Here is a 27,372-nt window from a genome sequence, read left to right on the forward strand (position 1 = left end):
CACGTGGTTGGTGGTGACCCAAACCGCCCAATGGGGTATGCAATTGCGAATTGGATTTCATGTTAATGCGGGGTCCTTATCGCCGGTCATGTGCTTGGACGGTCAGCAATGGGTTCATTTGTGTTCTATTTGGCCGGTAATTTCACTTAATTGCGATGACGTTGTGTGCAAAAAGCCATGGCAAGTGGGATACCCAGGTGTGTGATGGTGTGGTGGTGTGAGGATTGGCGACCCAGTGGATTGCTGATTTATATCGCCATCGAGCGAGGGAGCAGGGTCCATCAAATATTCAGCGGTCCGTGGCTTATTGAAAAGCACAAATTCAGCGAAGGGAAATGGAAATTTCAGCAAGTGCAAATGCCCAAGAGGGAGTGCCCTTCCAGAAAAGCACTTAATCGGTTTTTGTGTGTACATTTAGGTTTTATTCATGTATTTGAATGCAATCGTGGTTTACAATATATAGAGTTTTCATTTCAACGTTGCCTTGCACATTCAATATATAATATACGTAATAAAAAGTAATTATAAACAACAGTTGTAATAAAAATAATAAACATGTAGATGCATTTTCTCGTAGTCGGTAGCGGTAACGGATAATTGGGAATTGGAAATTGCGAATTTATCAATCATATTTCTTAGTGTTATGTCATGTGGGTCATCATCAGCTCGAGGTCAAAATATATATATAGGCGTATATATATTTATATTTAGATATAGGTTGTATAAAAGGTGTACTGCAAGTGCTGCGTATGCGTGGGCTGGTGTTCGTGTGTGTGAGTGTGTGTGCGGGTTTACTTAGAAAATCCTCTGAATGGTTTAAAAATAATTATAAAATCTACTGCGTTTGCTGTTGAATTTCAATCTTCTCGACTGTCATGTCCGGATTCATGGCCGTCGCTTCCTAAAAATCGATTAAGGACATTGGTATCTCACTTCGTAATGAATTTAATCCATTAGATACTCACTTGTATTGCCTCGGCCAAGGCTTTGTCATGATCGATCGGATCTCCATCGGACTGAATGGTAATCTTCTGCTCCACTCGGGTCTCCACAATGCCATCGCGTTCGGTTTTGTACTGCACATTTAGAGTATTATTAATAAATGTTACCGTGTAAATGGTACAACCTGAACCCATTCGAACAAGGACTATGCATGGAATATACAGTGTGGTGCATACGCTCACAGGAAATATCTTTCGGATAGTCAAATAGATAGATAGATAGATAGATAGATAGATAGAAAGCCTACCTCTGGCTACTTACTCATCCTAATCGAACGGGATCAGTTGGGTTAGTTCGTTAGTTCCGAGTACTTACGGTAATGGTTTCCACAGTGCGGGTTTTGCTGCTCACGGTTTGGGTGGAGATGATTTCGCCATGTCCGGAGTAACCGGGTGTGTCCTCACCGAGAACCACTCGGGTGCTTTCCACATGGGGTCCAGTGGTGGCGGAGGTCGTAAACAGCGGAGATTTCTGTGCAAGATTCGAGATTATCAAGGTTAGAATGAAACCTTTTTTTTTTTGGATGCACAACTACATTTAGGGGGCCTCTGTATTGATTGCTTGTAGCAAAAGTGGCATGCATGACCCACCTGGTTATCTGTGCGCACCACACTGGCACTGGCATCGTAGGGTCCGTCGATGGGCGTGCCCGAATCGCCGGAGCTGGTCGAGGAAACGCTATCCCTCCTCTGATACTACACAACACATAATACAACATAACATATCGAAATCATAATGCCAACACAGTTAACTCATGCAAAAGAGATTGGGATGTGGGATGCCATGCGATCTTACCTGATCCCCACTGGTGACCGTCGCCGTCGTCTTCACCTCCTGGGTGACGACGCGCTGCTGCTGCTTGTTGGGATCATGGGTGCGGGTGGTGGCCACCGTCTTCTCCTCCAGCTGTTCCGTCTTGGCGTTCTTGCCCAGATCCTCGTGCGTGGTGGCGGTGCGGGTGGTGACTGCGGTGGCCGTGACATAGGCGCCACTCAGGTCGGTGGGTGTAGCATCAGCCTAGGTGGATGGAGTGGCAAGTGGGTGGTTCAATGGGTTAGTGCGTACGGCATAGAACATGAATAACACAACAATTCTAGCAACAACATCAAATAGAGGCGGAAGTTAGGCAAAGGCACAGATTAAGTAACATAACTTTGGAAAGCGAAGCGCAAAGAGACAGAAAGATAGACGTTTCCGGTTTTCAGAGTTCTAGATTTTGATCAAATTCGATTGGAATTTTATAAAGATTTTCTAGATTTTCTTGTGCTGTAAAAAGTTATCTTTTATATCCAATAAACTCTAATCGAATTGAATCAAAAGCCTTGAGAAGTGAATGCCAGTTAATCCATAAGGGACGCAGTCCCTCGCTAACCTTGTGTTCCTGCGTGGAGTAGGTGACCTCGCCGGTGCCCAGGTTGCGCACCTCCTCCTCCACGTTGTGGGTCACGCCATCGATGTTCTTGGTCAGCACCTGTTTGGTGGTGGTCTTCACCACCGTGGGCGTGCTCACTGGCTTGCCCAGCTTGCCGCCCGCCTGTCCCGCCGGACTGCTGATCAGGATGTCATTGACCTGGTCGGTGCCATACTGTCCGGTCATGTCGTCCTCGGAGCTGCCCTCGGAGTCCCGCCGCAGAGCGCCCTTGCTGATGTGCTTGACTCCGTCGAAGAACTGCTGGCGGGTGATGGGCACCGTTTCCGTGGTGGTTTGCACCTGCGCCTGCTTGCCAAAGTGGGAGGGATCGATCTGGGCGTAGTTGAGGATCAGTTTACCGGTCACGGGATCCGTGACAGCCGTGGCGGGATCAATGTCTCCCGTGTTCGGGTCAATGTCGCCGTACTCGCTCTTAATCCTGCCGGTCACGGGGTCAATCTCTCCTGTCAGGGTCATCGTGTGGGTGACGGTGGTGCGGGCGCCAGCGAAACGCGGGTCATTGGGGTCCACCTGCACAATTTCACCGGTCACAGGATCAATCATATTGTATACATAAACGGTCTTATTGAAGAACTTAAGAACGCGACCGGAGACGGGATCGATTTCGCATGTGGAGGGATCGATCTCCTCCGGGCGACCACGCTCGTCGGTCTTCGAGATAAGCAGGATGCGCACGATCACGATCTTGCCCGTCTTGGGATCGACGCGGGCCAGCTTGGTGTACACCTCGCCGGACTCGGGATCCACCTGGGTGGCCGCGTACAACGGCTCCCCGGTGGCCTGATCCACCTCCCCGGTGGCAGTGTAGATCTTTCCGGACGTGGGTTCGATCTTGATTGTGTTGGGGTCGAGCTTGGTCTGTTTCTTGATCTCGTTGGTCTTGGGGTCCAGGTAGCCATAGATGGTGATGACGTAGCCCGTCTTCGGGTCCACGCTGCTGGAGATGTACTGCTGCTCCTTGGTGGAGGGATCGGTGGCACCAGTGGGCACCCATATCTGGTTGGACTTGGGGTCCACCACGATGTCCTTGTCCTTCGAGGCACTGACCTCCGTGATGGGCGCCTTGGTGGCGGGATCCACGCGCTGTTGCACAATCCGCAGAGAGATGATCCTGGCATAATCCTTGTCGGGCTTGTTGTTCTTGGGATTGACCTGGTTCTTCAGCACAATCTGTCCGGTGGTTGGTTCAATCTTAATGTCCCTAGTTACCGTCTTACCTGACTTGGGGTCATTGAAGGTGATCGTATGCTTAACCAGATCAATCTGTCCATATTTGGTATCAATCTTGCCGGCCTTCGGGTCGAACTGACCACCGGAGGTCTCCACCTGCGCCGTCTTGGCATCGATGATGTTCCTCTTGGAATCGAACTTGCCCGCCAAGGAAGTGACCTCCACAATAGGGTCAATCTGTTGGCCCACCTCAATGAGGCGACCCTGGTTCGGATCGAGCTTGTTCGTCTTGGGATCGACAACGCCCAGGATGGTGATCTGGCCAGTGCCCGGATCCACTTTCACATTCTTGCTGACTACAATCTTGCCAGACTTGGGATCAATGGCCTTCAGTTCGCCGGTGCGTGTGTTGATCTCTCCATACTTGGTGTCCAGCAGGCCGGTATCCAAGTTCAGGACGCCCAAGGAACGCTCGACATCCCCGTTAACGGTGTCGATCTTTCCAGTTGCAGGATCAATGCGACTGGTGATCACTGTAAGCTCCACCACCGGATTATCCTGCGGTGTGATGCAAACGATCTGACCCAGGGTGTCGTCAAGGCGTCCTGTCTTCGGATCCGCCACTCCGGATACCAAGTGAAGGTTGCCCGTCTTGCCATCCACATCGCCCTGGAACACCTCCTTCTTTCCGGTCTTTGTATTCAGAGCCTCCAGTGTTCCCTTCTTGGGATCAATCACGCCATATTTGGTGTCAATGAGTCCGGTGGCGGGGTCTAGAATGCCAGTGGAGTGCTCAATACTTCCGTTCTCGGCATCAATGCGCTTGGTGGAGGGATCGAATTTGGAGGTGATGACCATGATCTTGACACGCCTCTTTCTCGGCTTGGCCGCTGCGGCTGCAGCTCCTGCAGCTCCTGCGGCTCCAGCTGCTGCTGCAGCTCCTGCAGCGCCTGGAGCTCCCTTTCCTGTCTTGGTGGGAGAACCAGGCTTCTTGGAGCCAGCAGCTCCAGCAGCAGCAGCACCAGCAGCACCAGCAGCACCTGCAAGACCTGCAGCATCACCAGCTTTGGAGGGACCAACGTAACCGGGCTCCTTGTTGTAGCGCTGGGACTCCAGGAAATCAGATGTGGGATCTGAGATGGGCTTGTAGCTTCCTGGTGCTCCGGAGGAGTAGCCCTGGGGTCCTTTGGTGGGCGAGTAGGATCGCTTCTGGGAATCGCTGAGTGGAACAGCAGCCGCATCCACAGCGCTGCCCTGCAGCTTAGCACGGGTGGTGGGCGAGAGGAGCGGATCCTGGAGAAGCTTGGCCCGCGACTTGGGCGAAAGTTGGCCGCGGTTCAGCTTATCCTGGGTGCGTGGAGACAACTGTCCTGCCTTCAGTTTCTCAGCAGTTTCCTTCAAGGCATTCTCGTTGCCCGGAGCATAGTTGAAGGCCAAGCCTATCTTCTTTTGCTGCGAGGTGGGAGACAGCTGCTCCTGACCATCGGCACCGGACTTCCTGGAGCTGGGATCCTGATCGTAGCGGAAGCCACCAGGCGTGTAAGATTTCCTTGTGGGACTGGTATTGCCATCATTATCCACGGCATACTCATACTGTCTAGTGACACCCGGAGTGGTGGATCCTCGGTTCTTGGCCGCATTCCTAGCCGCCTCGTCGAGATTTTGATCTTGCTGATTATCGGCGAGACCAGATGTAACGACCAGACCAAGTCGACCCACCTCCTTGTCCTTATCCTTTCCGGACTTATCCTTGCCATCCTTGGATGGCGAACCGCTCTTGCTCTTGCGACCCGACGAGAATATGCCAACGCCCTGTGGATCGTCGGTGGATCGTTTGTTTTCGAGGATCAAATGAAAAGATCAAACATAAAACGAAAAGAAACGGGAAGGGAATAATTAACAAAAGGAAACTATAATAAATATCACACAACCAATGAGGTAAACTTAAGACCAATTTCTGGGGTTTCCACTACAAACTATCATAACTTACGGGTGAAACTCAAGTGAGTGGGTATGTGGATTTGGGTGGATTTCAGGACGGGGGTTAAGAGTATTTACACGAGGGCGGGCGCATTCAGTGCGGGGCTATCGCTTAGCTTAGTACACCTAGTCTTGTGATCCTATGATCTAGCTTAAGTGGGGTATACGGAGATAGGATACTTACACGTCTGCCCGAGGACTTGTCAGACTTGTTGGAATCATTCAGCTCGTCGTTGCCTGGAGAATATTTTCAGGAAGGTTTGTAAGTAAGATTGCCACTTTAGATACTTCATCAAAAGGATACTTACCATTAACAGCGGATCCTGCAGCGGCACCAGCGGCAAGTGCTGCCTTGGCAGCCTTTTCGGCCTTCTTCTTCTCCTCCAGCTCCCGCTTCTCCCTCTCCTTTCGCTCCTTCTCCTCCTTCTCCTTTTGCTTCTTCTCGCGCAGCTTAGCCTCCTTTTCAGCATCCTGGGAACATCGAAAACATCGATCATTAGTTGGTTATAGTCTTTAAGGTCTTTAAGTTCAGAGTAAACAGATATTTTTGGGGCGAAAAGGCGACATGCTACAAAATGGCTGAGATGTACAGGACATATTTACAATACAAGCGAAATACGAAATTATAATAATGGTTAATTAAGCTTTACAGATGATCTTTTTCAATACAACAGCATAATCGGTGCCAATGCATGTTTTGTGTGGACTGTACTGGTGTGGCCCTAAATGGTATTTACAGCTCGAGAAAGGACTTTTAAAGACGTCACAAATCAAATAAAATCAAAGTTCAAATAAACACTTAAAAAAGTCAGGTAGATAGTTATAATGGAATGCACATTTCACAGACAGTTCACGACACTGTTGTTCATCTTTATACAGAAATTACCATCAGATCAAGGTACAGCTCGTTCGGGTTCTATCACATTGGTTAGAGGATAGTCGATTATGAAAACATAAAAATTATAAATTAATAGGTTCAGAACATTCATTAGTTACTGGGTTTTATAGTAGCCCTGAGCTGAACAAATAAACGAATAAACGAGGGAGACTTCAAATCAAATCGTTTCATACGTAAGCTCACAACATTCGAAAAGCAGAGTTCAAAGCCGATAAAATAAGTTAAGTAGGATACATTGTAGAAGATTCGAGTCGAAGGATACTTTTGTTTTAATTTTTTTTGTTTTTGTTTTGTTGAGTTGAAGGTAGTAAAGTGTTAACCTGAACGGGGGGCTCAGCCTCGATGGCCTCGATCTCTAGGTTCGTCTCGTAGTCACCCTCGAGGGAACTTTGCGAGGAGGCCGAAGCCGTGCCGGTGCTCGACTGTCGCATCAACTGGTTAGTGTTATGGGTGGGGTTAAGGTGTGTTTTTTCAGGGGACGTAGGGTTAACATTACGAGCACATCATTTCATATTCATATTCAGAATCACGGAGTGGATGTGTTTGTGTCAGGATGTTTGGTTTGTGAGTGGTTGTGAGTTAGTAACAAACCGAGAAGAAAGTACAAAAAACTCTGGTTAACTCCGAAATCATCGTTAAACATGTTCATCTCAATAGCTATGTTTCGTCAGGCATTAGTGGGTTAAAAAACTGGATGGGTTACCTTCTCCTTCTTGTTCTTGATGGGACTGCGGCTGTGGGCATCGCCATCGCCACTACGATCTCCCCGATGATCCAAGGTGCTGCTCTTGCGAGCCACCTTTTCCTTTTCGGCCAAGGCCAGAGCTGCAAGGATTCAGGTGATTAGATCGGTTAGGACTACTCAAAACTAGGCGGTAACCCTCAGTAATTACCATCCATGCTCCTGGAAGTGAGACGAGCTCCGGACAGAGTCCTACTGAACTTCGGAGGAGTTCGATCCACGGGTGTGTTCGTGCTCTCGGCCTGGGTGCGACCCTTATAGCGGTAGGTGGAGCCGAAGACCGGGAACATCTTGGACTTGTTGACCGGCTCGGGGGTCATCAGGCGGAAGAAGGTGTGGTGCTCCACGCAGGATTTCCACAGCTTCTTGGCGGCACGATGGTTGGCCAGCTTGAAGCCAATGGTGGACTCGTACTGCTCGAATTCGCCAGGTCGAATCTTGATGTAGAAATGGTGGCGCTTGTAGGAGATCTTCAGGATCTTGGGCCAGGCAAAGCGGTTGATGCGCAATCTAGTTGGGTCATGGACATCATTTATTAATAATTGTTGAATTTAAATATGGTAAAAGCTTCTCACTTATCGCGGTAGACGAGCAAGCCGGAGGCACAAACGCCCAGCATGATGTCCACGCCCTCGGAATCCTTGGCGGGATGCAGGTCCACGCCGTACATGGCCAGCTTCTTGGCATTCTCCAGGTAGTGTAGCTCAGCCTCGGCGGGCGATTGACCCCTAGAATAAACCACATTAAAGTGAGTATAAAACCTTGCTAGGATTATCTAAAAAACTCACTTGTGGGTCTTGTGCAGATCCATGACCTTATCCTCCAACTCGGGCGTCTGAGTTGGGGCGATCTTGAAGTCCTTGAGGTAGGCCCTGGTGGGCATTTCCTCCGCATCGTAGTCGCCCATTTCCGACTGCACCAGGTAGGATCCGAGCAGAGCGTGGGTGACGAACGTGCAGGGCAGTCGACCCTCCAGGATGTCATTGCGCACCTGCAGGCACAAATGGTAGCGCGTGATGTCCTCCTTCAGCTGCGACGGCTCCGGCGGATAGAACTTGACGGCGAAGGTGAGTGGCCAAGTGTCCGTGCGGAAGAACTTGGACACCGGCTTCTCCAGATCCAGCCAGGTGCGCGGATCTGTGGGCGTTTCATAGGTCAGGCCGAAGTAGTCCTTCTCGATGAGGTTCAGACCGGCGCAAATGGAGTTGATCACATCACGGCCAATGGCTTTGCGCTGTGGAAATCAAAATGTAATTTTTAATAATGCACTTAGAGTTTCAGAAAGGTACTGAGGTAGCAGGACCCATCCCAGGACTCATCCTGGGAGTCTTACTCACATCAATGGACACGTCCAGCAGGGAGCCATCCAGCAGGGTGACTCGTGCAAGGGCAGGCTTTCCGTGCGAGGAGGAGCTGGACTTGGGTTTGCTCTTGGTCGGCGTTTCCGGCTCAGCGGGCGCGGATGGTTTAATTTCCGCCGGCATCTTGGATTGGGGGACTTGGCTACGCCAGCGGCAGCTTGGAGATGGCTGCAAGAATGTAAAGACTTTAGTAAATTGCACTGGATCTCAGTCAAATGACCGGAAGTGTCCACTCCGCGGGGTCATGTTTGCCTGTGTGTGTGTGTGTGTGGGCGCCTTTCGCTCATTAGATGTCTGCAGTCTGGGTATAAAACACGCCATAAACTTTCTCAATTTGCCTGGCGCCATTGCGCAAATAAACCCTCCACACACACACACACACACATGTATATAAACACAGGACCCTCAGGCAGGATGACAACTTCTCCTTCTCCATTTGCCAATGGGCATGATGTCACCAGTTGCAACAGCGTACTCACTTCCAAAGAGCTCTAGAATTTCTCCGGCAATGATTTCCAGCGAGCTGTAAGAGAAATTTCCGACATTAAAAGCTGAACTGCAAATTGAATTACCATTTTACTAGCGAAAGCAGATAGTAAAAAAAAACTTTCAACTCTGAGACCATTACAATGAGTTGGCCATAAACCGCACAACATTCAGATTTCGCAGATCTATTATTAAGAAGAGTGAATACACAAAAAAATGCCCCAGTAATTAAGTCATTAAATATACAAAAGTACATGGGAACAGAAGTTGGGAACGTCCTTTGAGTAAGCCGAAAAGTCAAGTGATCGGCGACAGCTCACGTTCGAGATCTGGATTCAAGTTCAGCAGTGACATAAGTCTTTCTTACATACATATATGTATATGTATGTTCTATATCGGTGTGGGTTATATAAGCCGGCAAGTCGAGGCAGCGTCATGTTCTCGCTTTTATCCCCTTCCGTTTCCATTTGATTCCGTCGCTTGCGGTCGGAATTTAGCGGGACTGCAAATTGCGCGAAATAATGCCATAAATATTGTATTATTCCGCAAAGAGACGATATCGGCACTTCGCCACGGATGTGGACACACTGCCCCACCCAGAAAGTAGCCTTCAATCAACGCTGATTGGGATTGGGAATGGGAACGGGATTGGTCTTGGTTATATCAATGGTTATGGGTATGGTTAACGTAGCGAGGATCGAGAGTCAATTGAACCCAGATGCACTGACCGATTGCGCGGCGAGTTCAATTTACAAATACTCGCAGTGTTTAATTGATTGGGAGTCATGAGACATCCATCGATCCCGCAGAGGAAACTAGCCGAACCAGTTTGGAACACAGACTTTGTGATAGAGGTCTTCTATGGCGCTTTAATACTGTTTCAGTTTCGGACACGACCCCCGAGCGAATTAACTCTGGTGGCGTCATCGTGCGTTCAAAATTAAACAAAAACACACACATGAAATATGTATGCTGAGAACCAGAACCCGAAAACCTCAACAAAAAAAGCAGACAAACATCTAATTTATATTATTTTATTTATTCTCGCGTCTTTGTAGAGCGCAGACCATGTGTATATGGACTCCATATAGCATTACTTTTGGCAGCGTGCTCGTTCCCATAGTTGAAGGTTGCGCATACGCAATGTTGACATCATCGACGGGCGGTTGCAGCCACCTCGTCATGTTCGCTATCCGAACTGCGAACTGCGAACTGCATGGGCCCATTAACCCACCATTGGTAGTGGGACTGGGAATTGGAATACTTGACTAAGATCGGCGGTGAATCAGCGGCATTATCTCGCCGTGCCGCCTTACAAATTGATTTGGCTGGCAAACCAAAACAAAGTAAATCGCTCGAATTGTTGATAGCGCATAGCGATTTTACACTGCGGTGGCTCTCGTACATGATTTATTTTCGATGACATCATCGGCTAAGCGATCAGCACCACCAGCTAAGGCATAATATCAAGTTCTATTTCTAGAGTTTATTGAAATATTTGCAGAAGATGCCGCCGACACCCAAAAACATTTCAGCAGCACTCAGCGCATTCGCCTCAATTGAAGGAGGTCGAGGTGAAATTCATCAAGTGGCGCGCGTCTAATCTTTAGGTTACAATATTGCTGGCCAGGCGAGAATAAATACGTCCGAATTGAGCAGACAAGAAGCAGGCTACCCAAGTGAGTAGTAAATACATATATATGTACATAAATATATCTGGTGTTATTGTGAAAGTAACGAAGTTCTTGTGGCGGACAGAAGACAGAAGGCAGAAGCACAAAAGATGGCAATCGCGTAGTTTCAATTGAGAATCGGAATGAGAACATGGGCACTCGTACTTTGGGTGCAGCCGGCTCCCCTTTAATTAAGTTTCATTTAATACAACTTAAATCAAATTCAATTGGCGACGGGGCTGCGCCAGGGTTTTCATATCCGAGGAATGGCTCATACATGTGTCATCGTGTTATTACTCTGACATCAACTTTAGGTCACCTGGTGGGCGGTGGCGTCACTTCCCTCGGGGTTGACTTGCCCCCAACTTTGAATTTCTCCCCAGGCATATACATAAACACATACATATTTATATAGTACATTCCCTGTAGTCATTGTGACTAAACTTTCGCTTTTATGCCCATTAACATTAAAATTTCCCCGGGGCTGTGAAGTGCACAAAACTTTTCAAACTTGCCATTTTCCGAGCGCAACGAAGCGTTGCCAATAAATCGCATTTAAAATGTATTAAAAACTGACTTCACATCCGTTTATAAACATGGCCGCATTTCCGCAAGGGAAGCTGTTACATTTTCCGTTGTGGTGCATAACATTAAATATGTACACTAATTTGGCAGACATCTGAGTTTCTTTTTTGCTAATTGGAGATATATGGTTTCCATTTAGGAACTTAAGAACACATTCTTTCTCTTCACCACTTGACCCTTTTGCACCAGTCATTCCGCTTGGATGAGCAATGGATTTTCATGCCTAGTGCGTCAGGTCCTGCAACAAATTTTGTATATTTTTCGAGGAAATATGGAGCGGGAAATACGTAAACATTCGCGCATTCTGGACTGTGTGCTTAAGTGGGAAAGTGGGTCAATCAATACAAAACGATTAGAAGAGGGTGTGTATCGCCTTTGCGAATCCATAGACTTATCGACGAAGTGGAACCGCCTGGCAATGGAGGATGGCGACTTCATGGAACCCGCCAGTCGATAAGCCAGATCCGTTCCCATTTCCCAGCGCACTGTTGGCCCTGAGACAGCGATGACCACTGGCTAGTAAGTCAGAAGTGGATCAGCCACTTGAGGCGAACGGCGAACTGGTTTCTGGTCACCAGATGCCACTTTTGGACAGCTCAAGTGACGGCTCTGTGGAGCAGTGTGTCGCTTGACTAATTACCGCGCTGATCGACGTTCGGATGACAAGGCGACATAACCGCACTGGATCACTCCCACATAGCACCACATCTGCACCACTCGGCACCACTCGGCACCACTCTGCACCACCGGTTCTCCACTGTCAATGGCTATTTAAAGCATTTGACTCCGCCTGGCCAACGAACTCTGAAATGCATCCGCAGTTGCTGCTCTTTCTACACCGTGAAATATAAACTGAGCCTATCAAATTGGGAAAACCTTTTATGAAATTGGTTGGCTTAAAGTATATAGCTATTAATTTTAGTAGAACATAATAAGCTCTGCCATATAAATATGTTTCCGTGTGTTGTGATGCCGCACCCACATGCACGTCGTGATTTGATTTTTGCCCGGAAGGCGAGGGAGGGAAAAGTGTCGCGAGGGGCGGAGAAAGTAAACAAACAAGCCGCCCTCGAGGAGAATTTTGTCCACTTCAGCGCTTTGCACATTAATCATAGACCTATAGACGCCCCAGCCGCAGAAGTAAAAATCGATGCGACAAGGAATAAAAATAGAAAAGCGGAAAATTCAATGGGCATAGAAGTATGTAGGAGGGGGTTGGAAGAGGGGAACTGATTGGCTCAAAGGGGGCTGGAAAAGCGGCAAGCTGCCTTCCATCCGATTAGGTTTGTAGATAGATTAGATTGGTTTTTCCCCGCGCTGAGGGAAGGTGGAAATCTTCCGGTGAACTAAGAATAGGCAACGATTTTAGAGAGGATTCACACACAGATTAAGATATCATAAAGATATATTATGTGAGATCCCCAATGTGAGATAGCAACGATCTGGCCACGCTGGAAAATCGCTGGTGGGGCTCAGTCTCCGTTTTCCGCCGAGAGAAACCGAGAGAATTCGGAGAGGCACGCTCTGGGAGCTTCTAACGCTGGAAAGCGAAGACACACCTAGTTGGTAACGCTCGAATTCGGAGTCGTGTTCGAATTCAGGTTTTTCGACGGGGGCTCTGATTCCGACTCATTTTATTTTATTTTTTTTTTGTTGTTAGCCATGTTCATTCGCGTGCTGCCAAGTCGTTAGCCCTCCGAAACCGAAACTCTCTCACTCTCCAGATTTTTGTAGTATAGTTTTCCACTCGCTGGTTGTACAGTTATTGGCATTCAGTTTGGCTGGCACTCCTCGTTTGCTTTGCTCGGCTGCTTTATCTGTTTGTCTGCTGTGCAGCCAACTTCTTGGCCAGCAACAACCGGTTTTTTTTCTTTTTTGTTATTTCTAATGCAAGCTCAACCTCGCGTTACCCATTTCGTTTCCATTCCCACTTTGCATGGCCTGGCCAAGAAGACGAAGTCTTCATGTTAATGTCTCTCACTATTTGGGTCAAAGCCCACACCTCCCGGAAAAGGTGAAAGAAAAAAGACTCCACGTTAACAGCGGTTTGCGACGAACGGTTTTTTCGTTACCAAGTCAACGCCCCAAGTTTTCCGGGGATGGTGAAAATCGTGCCGTGACTCAGTGGATGAGGGATGGGGGGTGAGGGGGCACCTGAAATATCGCAACTAGTCACCTGCCATTCATAACTGGCCTTTGTTGTGGTGGCCTTATCTTATCTTAACCATGTTGCCTAGTGGCTGGGATAAAGAGCCGTCGTTGTTTACCTCAGCCGATATCAAACATATGAAAAATGCCAATGCAAAAAGCGCTCAATGCTTTGATAAGAATTGCGGAAACCTGCTCGCAACCCCGATCGATTCTATTTTCGGAGCAGTGACGTCTTGATGCTTGGGGAATTTAGCCACCCTATGAAACTGTATGCCATATGAATGCGACGAAATTCCAAAATTATATACATATGCATGGGCACGAGAAAGAGATGAAATTGAATCAGTTTTCTAAAGTGCGTAGTTCTAGGAATTTTTCGTTTCGCTGGGTATTTGCCCCAAAATTAAATAGGTAGAAACTTAAGAGGTTTCCTATTCATACTACTTAAAAAACTTTTCAATCTGCGTCTCTGTAAAAAGTAATTCTGCATGATGTATTCGCCTCTCAACACTCGTATCTATAAGATGCATTTGAATTTGTGGCTATAAGAGCATAGTTTCTATAAAATTAACTATTATCTATACTAACTAACTGATTTGCATAAGAATCATTACAGAATGGTTATGTATTTGCCCCCTTTTTTATAGTTCACTGCTAAACGAAACTACCTTTGAGATACTTTCGTATCCGATCGGTGTTGTGGAACGTTTCCTTGACTACCGCGGGCCCACCCTGCGCCCCGAAATGCGAAGCAAACGAGGAAAACACAGAAGAAGGAAAATTGGAGTAAGGCAAAGACAGGGGCAAAAGCGAAAGAGAGCTGCCGACAACAACAATGTGGGCCGAGTTGACAAAAACAAGAAGTCGAAAGAATATCGTGCCAAAAGATACACTCGAAAAGCTTGACAGCTCACAGATACAGCTGCAGAGACGCAGATACAAATGCCGCGTGAGTGAGTCCGGCTCTCTCTTTTCGCTCCCGCTCGCAAAGCTGCTCTCAATTAACTCTGCGTTTGGCTGTGCGTGTATATGTGTGTGTGTGTGAGGTGTGTGCTATGAAGTCATACTGCCCAAGTCATTCTGCGCTTGTGTTGGTATCGAAAACATAAAGCGACCAAAAACTCCCGACCACAGCCCAAATGAAAAAATTTAACTAAAAGTGTAATTAACCTATGTCGCAATCCATGAAATCGTACTCACCCACTTGGTGCGACTCTAGAATCCTTTTTAATCCACAGCAAGGACACGTAGATACCGTTAGTTTCGGCGTTTTGGTGTTCGACTGACTGCTTTGTACTCCTGTATTTGTGTTGTGTTGTTTTCACTTTTCTCCCGTGGGCACTGCACTCACTCGCATTCACACTAGTAAACAAATTCTTTGCCACTTTTTTCTATTCGTTCGCGAAAAAAGACAATTTGTTGTTGTCGTCGTCGTCGTTGAATACCTGTTGAAAATTTGACGTTGAGTTTCTTTGAGTGAGTAATAGAGAACAACGCAAGAGTGTGGGGGAGTTGAAGGGGTGTGTGGGAGGGGGTAAAATAGAGAGCGGGGTGGGCGTGGGCGGAAAATGCGCGAATAGTGGTTGCTAATAAATTAATTTCCCATTTTATTTATAAACACACTGCTGCCGAATTGCGCGCTTTTCATTTCTATCCGCTCGTCGCCGTCTTGCAATTACTTTGCCGTTGGCAAACAACAAATCTACTCAGAATTCTGGCAGCGCGATCCACACAAAACGTACCGTCTTCACAAATATTCGATGTGCTGTGCACGAAGAGCAAACTGGTACTGAAACTGAAAACTGAAACTGAGCGCCATCCGCTTTCCGCTTGCCGCTTCTCGATTTGGATTTGAGTCGATTTCTGTTGAGACCACTGAGTTTTGCTGAGAAGCAAACCACCACCAAGTGGTTGCAGTGCTGGCAAATGTCGGTGGTTCATTTGAGTGCTTCGGTTTGACTTTCAAATGTATATAGAAGTGCCCACAGCAACGGTTTTTAAATATCACTAATAATAACTAAATTAATTTAAATGCTAAATCTAGATAAATGTGTGGTTAGTTTTCAATGGGTTAATTTGAAAAATATACATAAATATTTGAGCGATTTTTAATGTGTTGAGAAATCGTTCATAAATCTGTTTTGCTAGTATCCTAATAAAACATAAGGCTTTATGTATTCGATTTTAATTTTTTATCAGAACCCTTTATCGTTGCTAAAGAAAAAAAAACTCTTATCAGCAATTTTTAGCGTTTATATTAAGTTGTCATAAAAGTTTTATAGCGGTTTGAAACAAATACTAATACATGAATACACATTTGTTGAATTTCAATATTTATTGCGGTTGTTATGTTTCCTACATTAAGTTAATGTAACTATCTATAAGTGCCAAGTCGAAAATCTACTAATTTGTAGATAATATCAACCTATCGTTTGCGATACAAGCAAGGTTTTAGAGAGAAAGCCTTCAGCTTGGTGTTCTTGGGCACATGACGCATCTTCTTGAATTGGAAGAAGTAGAAATAGTTAACAGCCACATCCTTCTTGATAAGATCAAATCCACATGCGCTCAGGCAGCGAACAAACTCCCGCACATCCTCGAATCGTGACTGAATCTCCGCTATGTAGACACTGCCGTGCAGCTTGAGCACTCGATTGGCCTCCAGGAAGAACTCGTTCAGATCCGTGCCCATTAGTGAGAGGCAGTATACGGCTACGTCCAGAGATTGCGCTTGGAGTGGCGTATCCGTGATGTTGCAGGCAATGATGTCACTACGCGCTGCCACCAAGTCCATGGAGTACACTTTGTTGGGCACGGATTGGGCCAGTTTGCCCTCGCCACAACCAAAGTCCCCAATTATGGCTGTTTTGGGCACCTTCTTGATGGTCTTGATGATGCGATTAAGCGGATTGGTGGGCCACTTCTCCACCTGCTGACGGTAGCCGGCGTGATAGGCCTCGAAGGCGGAGCTATCCTTGCGGAAAAGTGCCTCTGCCTTGCGACTGGTCGTCGAGTAAAGCTGCTCGTTGATGTACCGAAAACGTCCGCCCAGAAGTTCCGATTGCAGCTTACTGGCCAGAGAGTTGGCAGCCGGCGTGGATGAGCTGGTGGCCTCCATGGCCTCCACAGCCGCTTGGGCCAGTTCAGGTTTCAATTTCAGTTCCTTTTTGCCGCCTTTTGTGGCCTGCGTTGGCGCTCGCTGTTTCTCGATTCTGCCCGACTTCACCTTGTGCATGGCCCGGATGCCATCCTCCACATCATCGTCATCATCATCCGAGAAGTTTAGGGGCGGGGCCAGTGGTCCGCCGCCCTGTCGGTAACTGAATTTTCCAGCTGCCTTGTGCACATTGGGATTTTCTTCTGTCGCGGCGCTCTTCTTCTTTTTGGGTCTCTTTTTCTTTGGCTTCTTGGCGGCGACTCCATTGCCTGAGGGATTCACCGGTTTGAATTCAATGATTTCGGCTCCTGCCTCCCAGGGCGGCACTTCGAAAGGCTCCATTTTGCGGTGGAAAATTGTAAACAAATCGGGAAACACGTGAAGTCCACTTCAAGTGAGTTACCGTATTTTACAAAAACGACACAAACGCATTTTTGGGAAATCCCTAACGCGTTTTCACAAAAAAGTGCGGGATATTCAAAAAATATTCTCAGCGCACAAATTTTCATCCAAAAATTGTTAAGCAAATAGAACACCATTTCTTTCACGTTTTTTTTTTATTTTTGCACTAAGCTAGAGTTCAACAATTTTGTGAGTTTATCTGTTTGTTTTTCTCCGTATTAGTTTGTAATTTTCGGTTTTTTGCTTTGTCGTATGAACTAAATAACTTAGCATCTAGTAGAATATTTATACAACTCAATCGACAAAAAGTGCTGTTCGGAAAGTTTTCTGTTTTCTCATCGCTTATCTTATAGCCTAGAACCGTAACTATGACAATCAGTTTACTTGTTTAACATACAGATACAGACCATTAATTTGCATTTATTTTGTTTTTGAATTCGTGTTACTAGGTTAGAAAAGTCTTACTAACTAGTTTTGTTTCCCAACAAACCGTATCATCTTCATCTTCCTATATCGCATACATCAACTTCTCGTTCTTCATTTTCCGTTGCGGTTTTGAGCCAATCGAAAGCAGTTTAACCAGCTTAAAACATTGCGATTTACAATTGCTATAGACTAAATATAATTGTTTAGTTCTAACTGCCTTAGTGGATCTCGAATCGTGTGGATAATTGTGTGTTTAAGTGTATGTATACTTGGATTCTCCTGCTCTCCTGCTGGCTGACTATTTGGAAACGTATCTATTGGCTTTGTGAAGCGTTTACACAAATCTCTAACATAACTATACGTAGCGATTAAAGTTAGTTGTATAAATTAAAGCATTTCTTTGTAATACAAAAATATAGCTACAACGGAATCGGGTAGACGCAGACGTTCAATATATCGATTGATCGGCAGATCTAAAGATAGCGATTCGGGCCGAGTATCCCCGTCAGTGTGCATGGTGGTGTGGATCCCTTCTTCGAAGTCCGCCTCTTCTAGGTGCTGTAAAATTGCTCTAATCTAAGCTATCGAACGCTCGACATGCAACTGGCTCTCTCTAGTCATCTATGATCAGTGAACTCACTGCTTAGCCTACGAGTAATTAAATTACAGTTAATAGTTGACGACGACGGCGGCGACGGCCCTTAAAACTTGTGTGGTGAACCGGATTATATTTAAAATATAACAGTGGATTGGGCGGGCGCCCATTAGCTTAGTAGCTAGCCTCGTGCCCGGCCAGAATGTACAGATCGTGTCCCTCCTCGCTGCCCAGGGAGCCGGTCCTCAGCAGCTGGCTCTCCAAGGCCACAACCCTGATGGGAACAGAAGTATAAAGTTATTTAATAACTTTGAAGATCAACAATCGCAGAATTTCATACTTATCGCTGCCCAGCAGCCTGTAGGTGCGACTCATGTCCTTGATCTCCTGCGTCACCTCGCCATTGCGCAACGACTTTCCCTGCATGCCGTGCTTATGGAATGCCAAAACGCTGTCCGGTAGACAAACTGAAATCGATTCGCACACTGTAGGGCATATCCTCTGTGAATGTATATACAATCCAGCTTACCAATGCTGTCCACGTTGAAGTCAAAGTTGAGCTGCGATACCATCTTCTTGTGCTGCTTGGGGTTGCCCTGCAGGGTGACCACCTGAATCAGATTGCCGTAGCAGACCAGAATGGCGTCCTTCTCCACCTGGTGCACACGCACCACCTTCAGCAGGTCGCGTCGCGGCACCATCGTGGCCATGGCGTCATATTCCAGGTCCTCCGAGTGGAACCAGCTGGCACCTGCAATTACGCAATTCCATTATATCATTGCGTATCTTTGATTTTCAATCACTAATTGCACTCACTGTTCATGTTGATCAGCTCCAGCTTGAGGCAGCCGTTCATGGCCTTTCGCACACCCGTACACACAATCGGGTACTCCAGCTCCGGCGTGATAATCATCTCGAATACTGGTGTGTGCCCGTTCTGGACGCAGCCGTGACCTCCGCCCTGAATGCTGATGGCTGGCCACTCGCACTGCTTCAGCAGCATAAACTTGTTCAGTGGATCGTACCACTGCATCAGGAAAATGCCGCTGGGCGTCGCCCCACACAGGTATTTGTATCCGTTATACGGATTTCGAGTGACACAGCACTGGGTGCAGCACTTTGTGTCCGGCACCTTGGTGGTCAGAGCGAACTTGCGCGGCACCAGTCGCTCCGGGATCTTGTTCATGTGCAGCGAGAAGCGTACCGTCTGCTTGGAGTGCAGGGCCACCAGGTCGTGCCTGTACAGCTGGCAGGATTTTCCTGAAAATTCAATTACATTGGATTATGTTTAATTTGATCTTATGAAGCTAGATTCAGGTACCCACCAGACAGACTCATAAGCACATCCTTGATGACATACAACCAGGTGGTGCGGCGCGGGAACAACTGATCGATGGCCGCGTCGTGCAGTTCGTTCATGTTGAGGTTGTAGATGCCCTCCTCGGCGCCGATCAGCAAATGCTGGTCCCGCGTCTCCGGATGGATCCACGAGGCGGTGCAGTGCACCCGCAGTGGGCAGCCGTTGAAGATCTTGGAGAAGCAGGCACCCATGTGCACCTTGGGTGTGGGCGGCAGTCCGTTGGAGATGGGTCGCGGTGGCGTGTGACGGCGTTTGTGGGAGCGTTTCGGTGGCACCGGTGGGGTGTTGTTCAGCAGATCCGGTTGCGCCTCCTTCTCCGCTGTGTTCCATGAAGAGGATAATAATTAATTGACGTATTTAGTGGGTATTGCCTAGGCACTTACCTTCGTCGTCGTCTTGGGTGCCGCCATCGCTCAGGCTGCGTGTCCTCGAAGACTTGCCCATGTTTTCGAGCAACCCGATCAGCTGATCCATGGAGCTATGGCGTCGTGGCGAGTCCTCCAGACCATTCTGCGAATGAATATAAAGGTGGTTACAAGCTGAACCCATTTTATAAGTTTGGTTGCCTCACCTGGTTGCTCTCATGCCGGTAATCACAGTTATTGCTCGCCGAGCTCGATCCCGCTGGCGTTTCTCCAGAGCTGCTTCTCAGCAGGTTCTGGTAGAGATGCGAGGAGTTGCTCGACGAGGGTCCATCGTTATCCCTGGATCCGGTCGCTCCCGCACCGGAATTCGTCGCTGGGCTGTTGGAATGCGAGAAGCCATCGCCGGCCGACTTTGTAGCCGCTTGGGGCAGAGCATCCAGCTCGTGCTTGTCCAGGAGGCCATTGTTGCCACCTGCTACTCCTCCGCTGCTGGTAATGTTGCTGCTGCCGCCACCGTTGCCGCCTACGACTGCATCGCCGCTGGAATTATCGAGGAGTAGGAGGCGATTATAAAACGAAGCTGATGACGCAGAGGACGAGATGCTGGATGTGATCGGCGCATGGCCATGGCCGTTGTTCGAATTCGAATTCGAATTGGAGTTAATGTGCGGATGTGCCGCCTGCGATGCCTGAGCCGCGGCGGCGGATCGGTAGTTGCTGCTGTAACGCAGATAGTGCGCCGCAGAGGCGGAGCAACCGGATCCGGAACCGGAACCGTTGCCAGCACCGGATCCGTTCCCAGGAACGGCGGCAGCAGCATTATTCATGGCCACATCGGCAGCCACCAGCTCATCGTCGTCGGCATCGATGCTGGTGGTGCGCAGGTTGGACATGCCGAGACCCATGCCAAATCCCATACCCATGTGGCCAACCACATGGGATCGCATGCCCAGGTAGGCAGTGAGACCTGGCATGGAGGCCAGCGAGGCGGACGAGCTGATGCTGTTGGCATTGGCGGTCACCAAGCCGCTGGACATGGACGTGGTCATTGGATGGTGGTGATGGTGTTCCTGCTGTGCCGCCTGATGTGCCTGCTGCTGCTGTTGCTGCTGCTGCTGCGGCAATTGATGAGACTGATGCTGATGCAGATGATTCGGATGATGGTGATGCTGGTGGTGCTGTTGGTGCTGATGATGAGTGGTGCCGACTGCTCCGCCTCCGCTGCTGTTGCTGCTGCTGCCGTTCGCGGCTGCCCCGCCTGCTCCAACTCCTCCTCCTCCTCCTCCTCCACCTCCTCCGGCGGCGGCTCCGCCATTGTGGGAGGAGCAGCTGCACTCGGCGGCGAGTGGATCTTTGGTGTCGTTGTTCAGTGGCAAGGTCGCTCTGCGGAGCGTTTCAGACAAGCGGAGGGAATCGAGAGATCAAGAGAAGAGAGGCGAGAGAGAGAGAGAGAAAAGAGAGCCGAGATGTTGAGCATCCTTCTTCGATCGGTTAGGTAAACACTATATGGCTATGTGGCTATATAGCTTTTCGATTTCTTGTTGTTCGGGGGGTGGTGGTGAGAGCGTGATTGGGTGGGTGGTTCTGTTGTGGTGGTTGAGTTCGAGTTCGAGTTCGATTTCGAGTTTCGTGTGACGGAGGAGGCAGGAGGCGGGAGGAGCTGACCCCCGGCTCATCCTGTTTGGCATGCATTTGGGTTCCCTTATTTGTGTTTGTGTGTGTCTTTTTTTTTTGTGGCATGCAATCGAATTGATAAACTCCCGATGGGCAAAACCGCAAGGGTGGCAGTTGAGTGTTAAGCGGATTACGCTTTTAATGAAATTATTCACCACCCGCGTGGGTTAAGTCCACTTATTGGTGTCCTAGTTGGTAGTTATTTTGTTGTTTTTTTATTGGACACAAGGTAAATAAATAAATAAATGAACTAATATGAAGCTATACATTATGCATGAGATGCAAAACACAAATACTCAAAGATACACAAAACAACATTCGCAACACATTCACAATCACACACGCAAATGAAAATGGGAAATGCTTGAATAGAAAATTGCCTCGCACATGAATGCACAGCAACAGAAAGAGCATGGAAAGTAAACACAAACAATAAACCAAAAAAAAAACAGCAAAAAATGTAAAAAAAAAAATAAGAAAAAAAAAGAGAAATACAAAAAAAAGCTTGGAAAATTAATTCTAAAAACAAAATGCGAGGAATGTTGGCCAAATAAAACAAGTCGGAATCAAGCAAAAACAAACAGAATTTGCTGGAAAATCTCAACAGCTGCTTGCGAAGAGGGCAAGACGAAAAGTTGGCCCAAGAAATCGCATTTTCCATTTGCCGAATTAGTTTTCTGAATTTTCAGTTGATGTTAGCATAATTGCAATTTGTTTTCCATCTTCTTGTGTCCGAAGGCCAAAAACAGCTCAGACCACCCGAAAATCTCCTCAATCACTGCGATGGCCAATAATGCTGCATATTTCAGAGCATTTCGAATCCTATGTTGGACAAATCAACACTGGACCACTGGACGACGACTACGTGTGGCATTACTTGCTTGCACAGAAACCTTGGCTGTTCAATAATAATAATAACAATAAAAGCAATGCGACGGCGATTTGCACACACATCAAATAAATAAACAATAAACATGGGGAAAAAGGGTCCAAGTCCAAAGGCAGGACAAATCGAGCGATTTTCATGGCGACCCATCGATGTATAAATTCTGCCCGAAAAATATATAAACCAATTGTTCCGTATAAATTAGTTGAGAACTGCTTTTCTGGTTTTGCACCCGGCCAAATAATTGAGCCATCGAAGGGGTCATTTCGGGCGTCCCACGGTGCGTATGCTCAACGTGCGTTTTTCCTTGTTTTATTTTATATTTGCTCCGTCTATTTTTCGAAATTCCTCGCTTTTCCCCACGGCTTTCCATCGATAGACAAAGGCAAAAGTTTAGGCGGAATAAGAGGCAAAAGTGAACAAAGCCTCGCCCAGACAATAACCGACAAAACAAAGAAGTTGGCCAAACAAAGAATGCGAGAGCAGCAAGAAGAACTAACTTATAAGATGGAAGAGGAACAGCAACCGTAACTTAATACGGTTTAAATGGACGCAGCAAAAAAAACCTAATGAAAATGTAGCATCTTTTTTTTTTTTGGGGTATGGACTATACGAATATGGGAGGGGCAGGCGGATGGCCGGTAATAAACCAAGGTGGCCACAAGATGAGCTGCTGCTCCTGGTTCATAATGATAATGATGCAGCAGCTTCGGCGGTGAGGATTCTGCGTGTGTGTGGGTGTGGGTGTGGCAGTGGTTTGGCATCTGACGGCTGCCAGGATAGCAAACACTCATTTGCATGTGTGTGCATACATGAGCGGTGGAGGAAAGGAACCAAAAAATAACTTATTCCCTTAGAGAGGTAAACTTAATGCTGCATCAAAGTCAAATGAAGAATTGGTGTAGAGAAAGAAAATGCCTGCCAACAAGCACTGAGGTAATCAGTTAAGATATGGCGGAGTTACAGAAAACCAACTAAAGTATGTATAAAAGTATGCTATCTTTAACACAGCTTCAAAATTCAGTTACTGCTGCATACTTTTATACACCTTTCTTTAGAAGGTTTGAGATTAAGAGCAAACTCCAATATAAAGACTTGTAGTATTCAGTTTAGAGATGATGAATTCACAGCTGCAGACCGATAGTTATAACTTTCAGTGTAAAAGTGGCGGTGCTTATGAGTGTAAAGTATGAGATATGATGGGGTTAGTGTGGGGCAGCTAGAACTAGGTGAGAGGGGTGGTTGTTTGAGTTGGGTACACCGAGAGCCGAGACTCGAGTCTAAGGGGGTACATTGGTGGGTGTAGTTACCTTAGCTTCAGCTCCTCATCAATATATTGTAAGAGGCTCCTACAAAAATCAAATACAAAAACAAAGATACGGAAAAAAAGGAAAAATAAAATAAACAGAAAATTTCATTGTGTTTAGTTTGTAATAAGAAAAAACGTGGAACAAAATACAAAAGTAGGAAAGTAAAAGTTAGTTTCGAAAAATTATTTGGCAGCCCCAAATAGAAAACTAAAGCTACTTTCAGAACACAGCAAAAGTATTAATAATCACAAGAACTTGTAAATATCACAGTGTGTTGTTGTCAACGGGGTTTCGTTTTTGTTTTGTGTATGCGTGTTCAATTTAAATCATTATCCTTGAAGGCCAGCACACCAAGGACATTTTCTAATGCCCAATTAAACGCATCAGCTAATTTGCCATGTTCATAATTCTGCCTAATGTCATCTGGCGCAGCCCATTTCTCCACTTAAAAAGGCAGCCCATAAACGGGATATTAAAAATGTGGCATTCCTTGTTGTCCCATTTTCCCCCATTATAATCTTTTTCCTCTGCCGCCTAGGCAATTAATAATTTTCCCTTTTTTTTTGTTTGGCCCTCTCGCCGCAAAAACAAAAACAAAAAAACAAAACAAAATAAATTCCTGTTATACTTTCTGCTTATGACGGTTTAAATGAAATTAACCATGACGGTCGAGCGGTCCCAAGGAGAAGTAAAGGCGTAAGACGAGCCAGCTTTTGAAAACTTTTCGGGCGCCACAAGCCACCGGATGTGGGCGTTGTTCTCGGTGGGTGGGGCTGGTTGGTGGGGGGCGTGGCACTCAGCCAGCAAGTCGCTTGTAAGTAGCGCTCAGTACATCGAAATTGGCGCAGCCGTTTTTATGGCTTCAATAAAATTGGGCATCAGCATCGAAAGTGGGCTTCTTTGGGAGGGATAAAGCTCTCCTCTTGGAGGCGCTATCGCATGCATATAGACAGGGTGACTTGGCTTTGTTGTCTGCGACGCCACTCGAGTGGCGGCTGCCGCAAAGTGTTTGCCACATAACTCAAATCGAGCACTTGCAGACTCCCGTTTTCCGAACCACCATGCCACCATGCCACCATGCTAGCATCATCGAGGAGGGCTTATTAAACGTGCCACTCCCCTTCATTGGCGGCCAACAATGTGTAATCGTTTAAAATGACAAATGGCGCCTCATTCGTCTAGTACACTGAGAAACAATCATTTAGCATGGAAGTTAAGATTCTCTAAATCGCGATTTATATCGCTTGTTTCTACATTTCATTAAATAGTTGTACTAATTATCCCACTTTTATTAGGAACCTATGATTTTTAAGGAAACTTTAGTCAGTTTATAAAGTTCTAAGATCTACTTCTGCCAGCTAGCGTTGTTCTCTCTGCACTTGACATATTGAAGCTGCAGTTGCGTGCCAACTCGGCGTATGCTTGATGTGCCATCCATCTATCCTCCGCTTTTCCAGTTCTCCCGCTCCAGTTAGCTGTTGCGTTAATTGATTTCTTGGAAACTTTTGCCTGCGCCCCCGAACCTGCCACTCACTGCTCACTACTCACAGTTGGTTTCAAGTTCTGCCATCTATCTGTAGCCCCAATTTTTCATAGGATTTTTCTTGCAAGTTTCTTGTTTTCCGCGCCACGCTGATCCGGGGAGCTGAAGACTGCTTATTATTATTATGTTGCAGGATACTTTTTTCTTTGCCCCTGACGTAATTACTCCTGGCTGGCAATTAAATAGCCCACAAGTTTGAAGCCCGCCTGGGGAATCGTGGAAGCCAGGTTGCAACTTGCAATTATACATCCCGAGAATGCAGTATGGGAATGGAGTGGAGTAAGGGTGCTGGGATTCGCCACTCGTCCGTGGAGTGGATGAAAAATGCACAAGTTAGGAATTTTCCGGGGCAGAGACACGTAGCTGCAACTAAGCGCAAGCGTGTGTAGCAGCCATATACACATGAAAATGCAGCAGCAAAATACGAAAGTAAACACACAGCTCCCCAGAAACGTGCAACTAAAAAATTGACTGTGCAGTAGCCCAAAGTTTTGAGCAAATTACACAGGGCGCGTGCTGTGGCCCTAAGTTTCCATTTTGGCCAGCATAAAAAGCGCAACATGCAATGCCGTTTAGCAGTTGGCATATAGCCCCTTTTTTCGCCTTTTTTTTGTATTTTCGGCTAACCTTAAAGACATGTTCATAATCAGGGTGCCGCTCAATTTCGGTTTTGATCGCTCGGCGCTGGGACTACAAGTACAGAAAAGAGATAAAAACATAGAAATGGCTATAGAATTGTTCAACTAATGGCTCGGCCAATGGTTCGCCTGATGCATCCACACCCTGCGGGGAAAATTCCCATGGTTCCAATAGTTCTGGGTGATTTTAAAGCGCTGCTGAATCCACAGACAACATTTACAAGCTTACAAGTGCATGTACATAGTGGAGTGTGTGTGTGTGTTTTTGTTTTGTTTGTGTGTGAGAGATAGTGTGTGTGTGTGAACTGAAACCGAAGTACCAAAACTGAAGCGGATCTAAACCGTCTCGCAAGTAAGAAAAACCATAGACAAAACTGTAGCATAGGTCCAGGCAAATCGGAGTGAAAAGCAGTAGGAAAAGGTGCGACGGCACTTACATGTCACTGGGTAACGTTTCGGGACTAGAAGATCGCTCATTCCACGTGGAGTTCGTCGTCATGCCTTTGTGGGAGAAAAATGTGTAGAAATTGAGATGGGAATTATTTTCATAATAGGTATAATTAACTTTGGTTTATCGAAAATTAACCATGAATACACGTAGTGACGAAGCGCACCACATAAATCTATCACAAAATAAACAAAACATTTAATGTATGCTATGAAACTGCGTAGGAACCTTAAAGTTTAGAACTCATATCCCGTCATAACATTTTATTTAACTGATTTGTTGTAAATTTTAATACCATTAATACCATTATATGAGTAGTGACGAAGCGCACCACATAAAACTTTCACAAATAAACAAAACATTTATTGTCAGCTATGAAACCGCATGAAACTGCGTAGGAACCTTAAAGTTTAGAACTCAAAACCTGTCATATAATTGTATTTTACTGATTTTTTAAGATTTAACCCATAAGCTCACCTGTTTTTAGTGTGTGATTTTGCGCTGGCACGCCATTGGTGCGTGACGTCATTTTGCTGGCAATGCGTTGTGGCACTCCGGCCACAGACTGAAAAGTAAGTGAAAAGAATGGAAAGGAAAACTTTAGAACTTACACTTTGAGAATGGACCTTCTTCACCATCGTCACTCATGCGGCGACAAAATTTCGCTGGCTGCGATAAAATCTCATAAATCAAAGTCATATTGGGATTTTTGAGCGTGATGCGTTATTTCTTTTCGCGCTCTAAGTAAAATTTGAATATCTAAGGACTTGGGGAAACTTATTTGCCACCGGCTGCTAAAAGTTTGTCAAAACAACAACCAAACAAATTGAAGATTTATGACTTGTAAGGGAGCCATGAAAATGTCTTTAAAATGGCCGTCCCTGCTGGTGAAGCGATTAAACTTAAATTTGATTTCGCATTTGCAAGTGTCGTTAAATAAGCTTAGGGACCGAGAGTCTAGACAAGCTGCATTAGTTTCGACCGACTTGGGCGACCAATTAATTAGGTCGAGTGATGCAGGACCAGGACCACGACCAGGAGCAGAAATAGGAGCAGAGCCAGAAACATAAGGCTGCCGAAAGTGTTTA

At 46.6% G+C, this 27,372-nt stretch overlaps 3 protein-coding genes across 13 annotated transcripts in view; all 3 read right to left on the reverse strand.

Annotated features, from left to right (window-relative positions):
• Positions 1–405: 405 nt before the first annotated feature.
• LOC120444815 (protein 4.1 homolog) lies at positions 406–15,320 on the reverse strand. 6 transcript variants are annotated; one of them, XM_039624765.1, is made up of 17 exons: positions 15,223–15,320; positions 14,681–14,925; positions 9,065–9,108; positions 8,562–8,753; positions 8,013–8,458; positions 7,800–7,952; positions 7,376–7,734; positions 7,186–7,307; positions 6,471–6,500; positions 5,893–6,055; positions 5,769–5,821; positions 2,375–5,416; positions 1,798–2,019; positions 1,593–1,697; positions 1,318–1,473; positions 966–1,076; positions 406–901 (listed from the first exon to the last, which is right to left on the reverse strand). In XM_039624765.1, the coding sequence occupies exons 4-17, from the start codon at positions 8,706–8,708 to the stop codon at positions 836–838; spliced, it is 5,175 nt and encodes a 1,724-aa protein (XP_039480699.1). In that variant the 5' UTR covers positions 8,709–8,753; positions 9,065–9,108; positions 14,681–14,925; positions 15,223–15,320; the 3' UTR covers positions 406–835. The 6 variants fall into 6 exon arrangements, with proteins under 6 accessions (XP_039480699.1, XP_039480698.1, XP_039480701.1 ...); XM_039624764.1 differs by lacking the exon at positions 6,471–6,500 and adding an exon at positions 6,803–6,916; XM_039624767.1 differs by lacking the exon at positions 6,471–6,500.
• Positions 15,321–15,800: 480 nt separating this feature from the next.
• On the reverse strand, positions 15,801–17,044 carry LOC120446544 (ribosomal RNA-processing protein 8). The gene has a single exon (XM_039627560.2). It carries the CDS (start codon positions 16,977–16,979, stop codon positions 15,906–15,908), a length of 1,074 nt encoding a protein of 357 aa, XP_039483494.1. The 5' UTR covers positions 16,980–17,044; the 3' UTR covers positions 15,801–15,905.
• A 131-nt stretch (positions 17,045–17,175) lies between these two features.
• The window catches only part of LOC120444639 (mitogen-activated protein kinase kinase kinase kinase 5), a 49,156-nt gene continuing 38,959 nt past the window's right edge, over positions 17,176–27,372 (reverse strand). For 3 of the 6 annotated variants that reach the window (XM_039624457.1, XM_039624459.2, XM_039624458.2), the window contains exons 6-15: positions 26,762–26,849; positions 26,274–26,337; positions 23,656–23,694; positions 19,992–21,168; positions 19,804–19,930; positions 19,386–19,739; positions 18,877–19,320; positions 18,590–18,811; positions 18,401–18,527; positions 17,176–18,334 (exon numbers count right to left, since the gene is read on the reverse strand). In XM_039624457.1, coding sequence (XP_039480391.1) covers positions 18,235–18,334; positions 18,401–18,527; positions 18,590–18,811; positions 18,877–19,320; positions 19,386–19,739; positions 19,804–19,930; positions 19,992–21,168; positions 23,656–23,694; positions 26,274–26,337; positions 26,762–26,849 — 2,742 coding nt within the window. In that variant the 3' untranslated portion in view covers positions 17,176–18,234. The remainder of the gene's footprint in view (positions 18,335–18,400; positions 18,528–18,589; positions 18,812–18,876; positions 19,321–19,385; positions 19,740–19,803; positions 19,931–19,991; positions 21,169–23,655; positions 23,695–26,273; positions 26,338–26,761; positions 26,850–27,372) is intronic. The other 3 variants (XM_044005790.1, XM_044005789.1, XM_044005791.1) reach the window with 3 other exon arrangements.

Source organism: Drosophila santomea, chromosome 2R (assembly GCF_016746245.2).
Source record: "Drosophila santomea strain STO CAGO 1482 chromosome 2R, Prin_Dsan_1.1, whole genome shotgun sequence".
NCBI lineage: Eukaryota > Metazoa > Arthropoda > Insecta > Diptera > Drosophilidae > Drosophila > Drosophila santomea.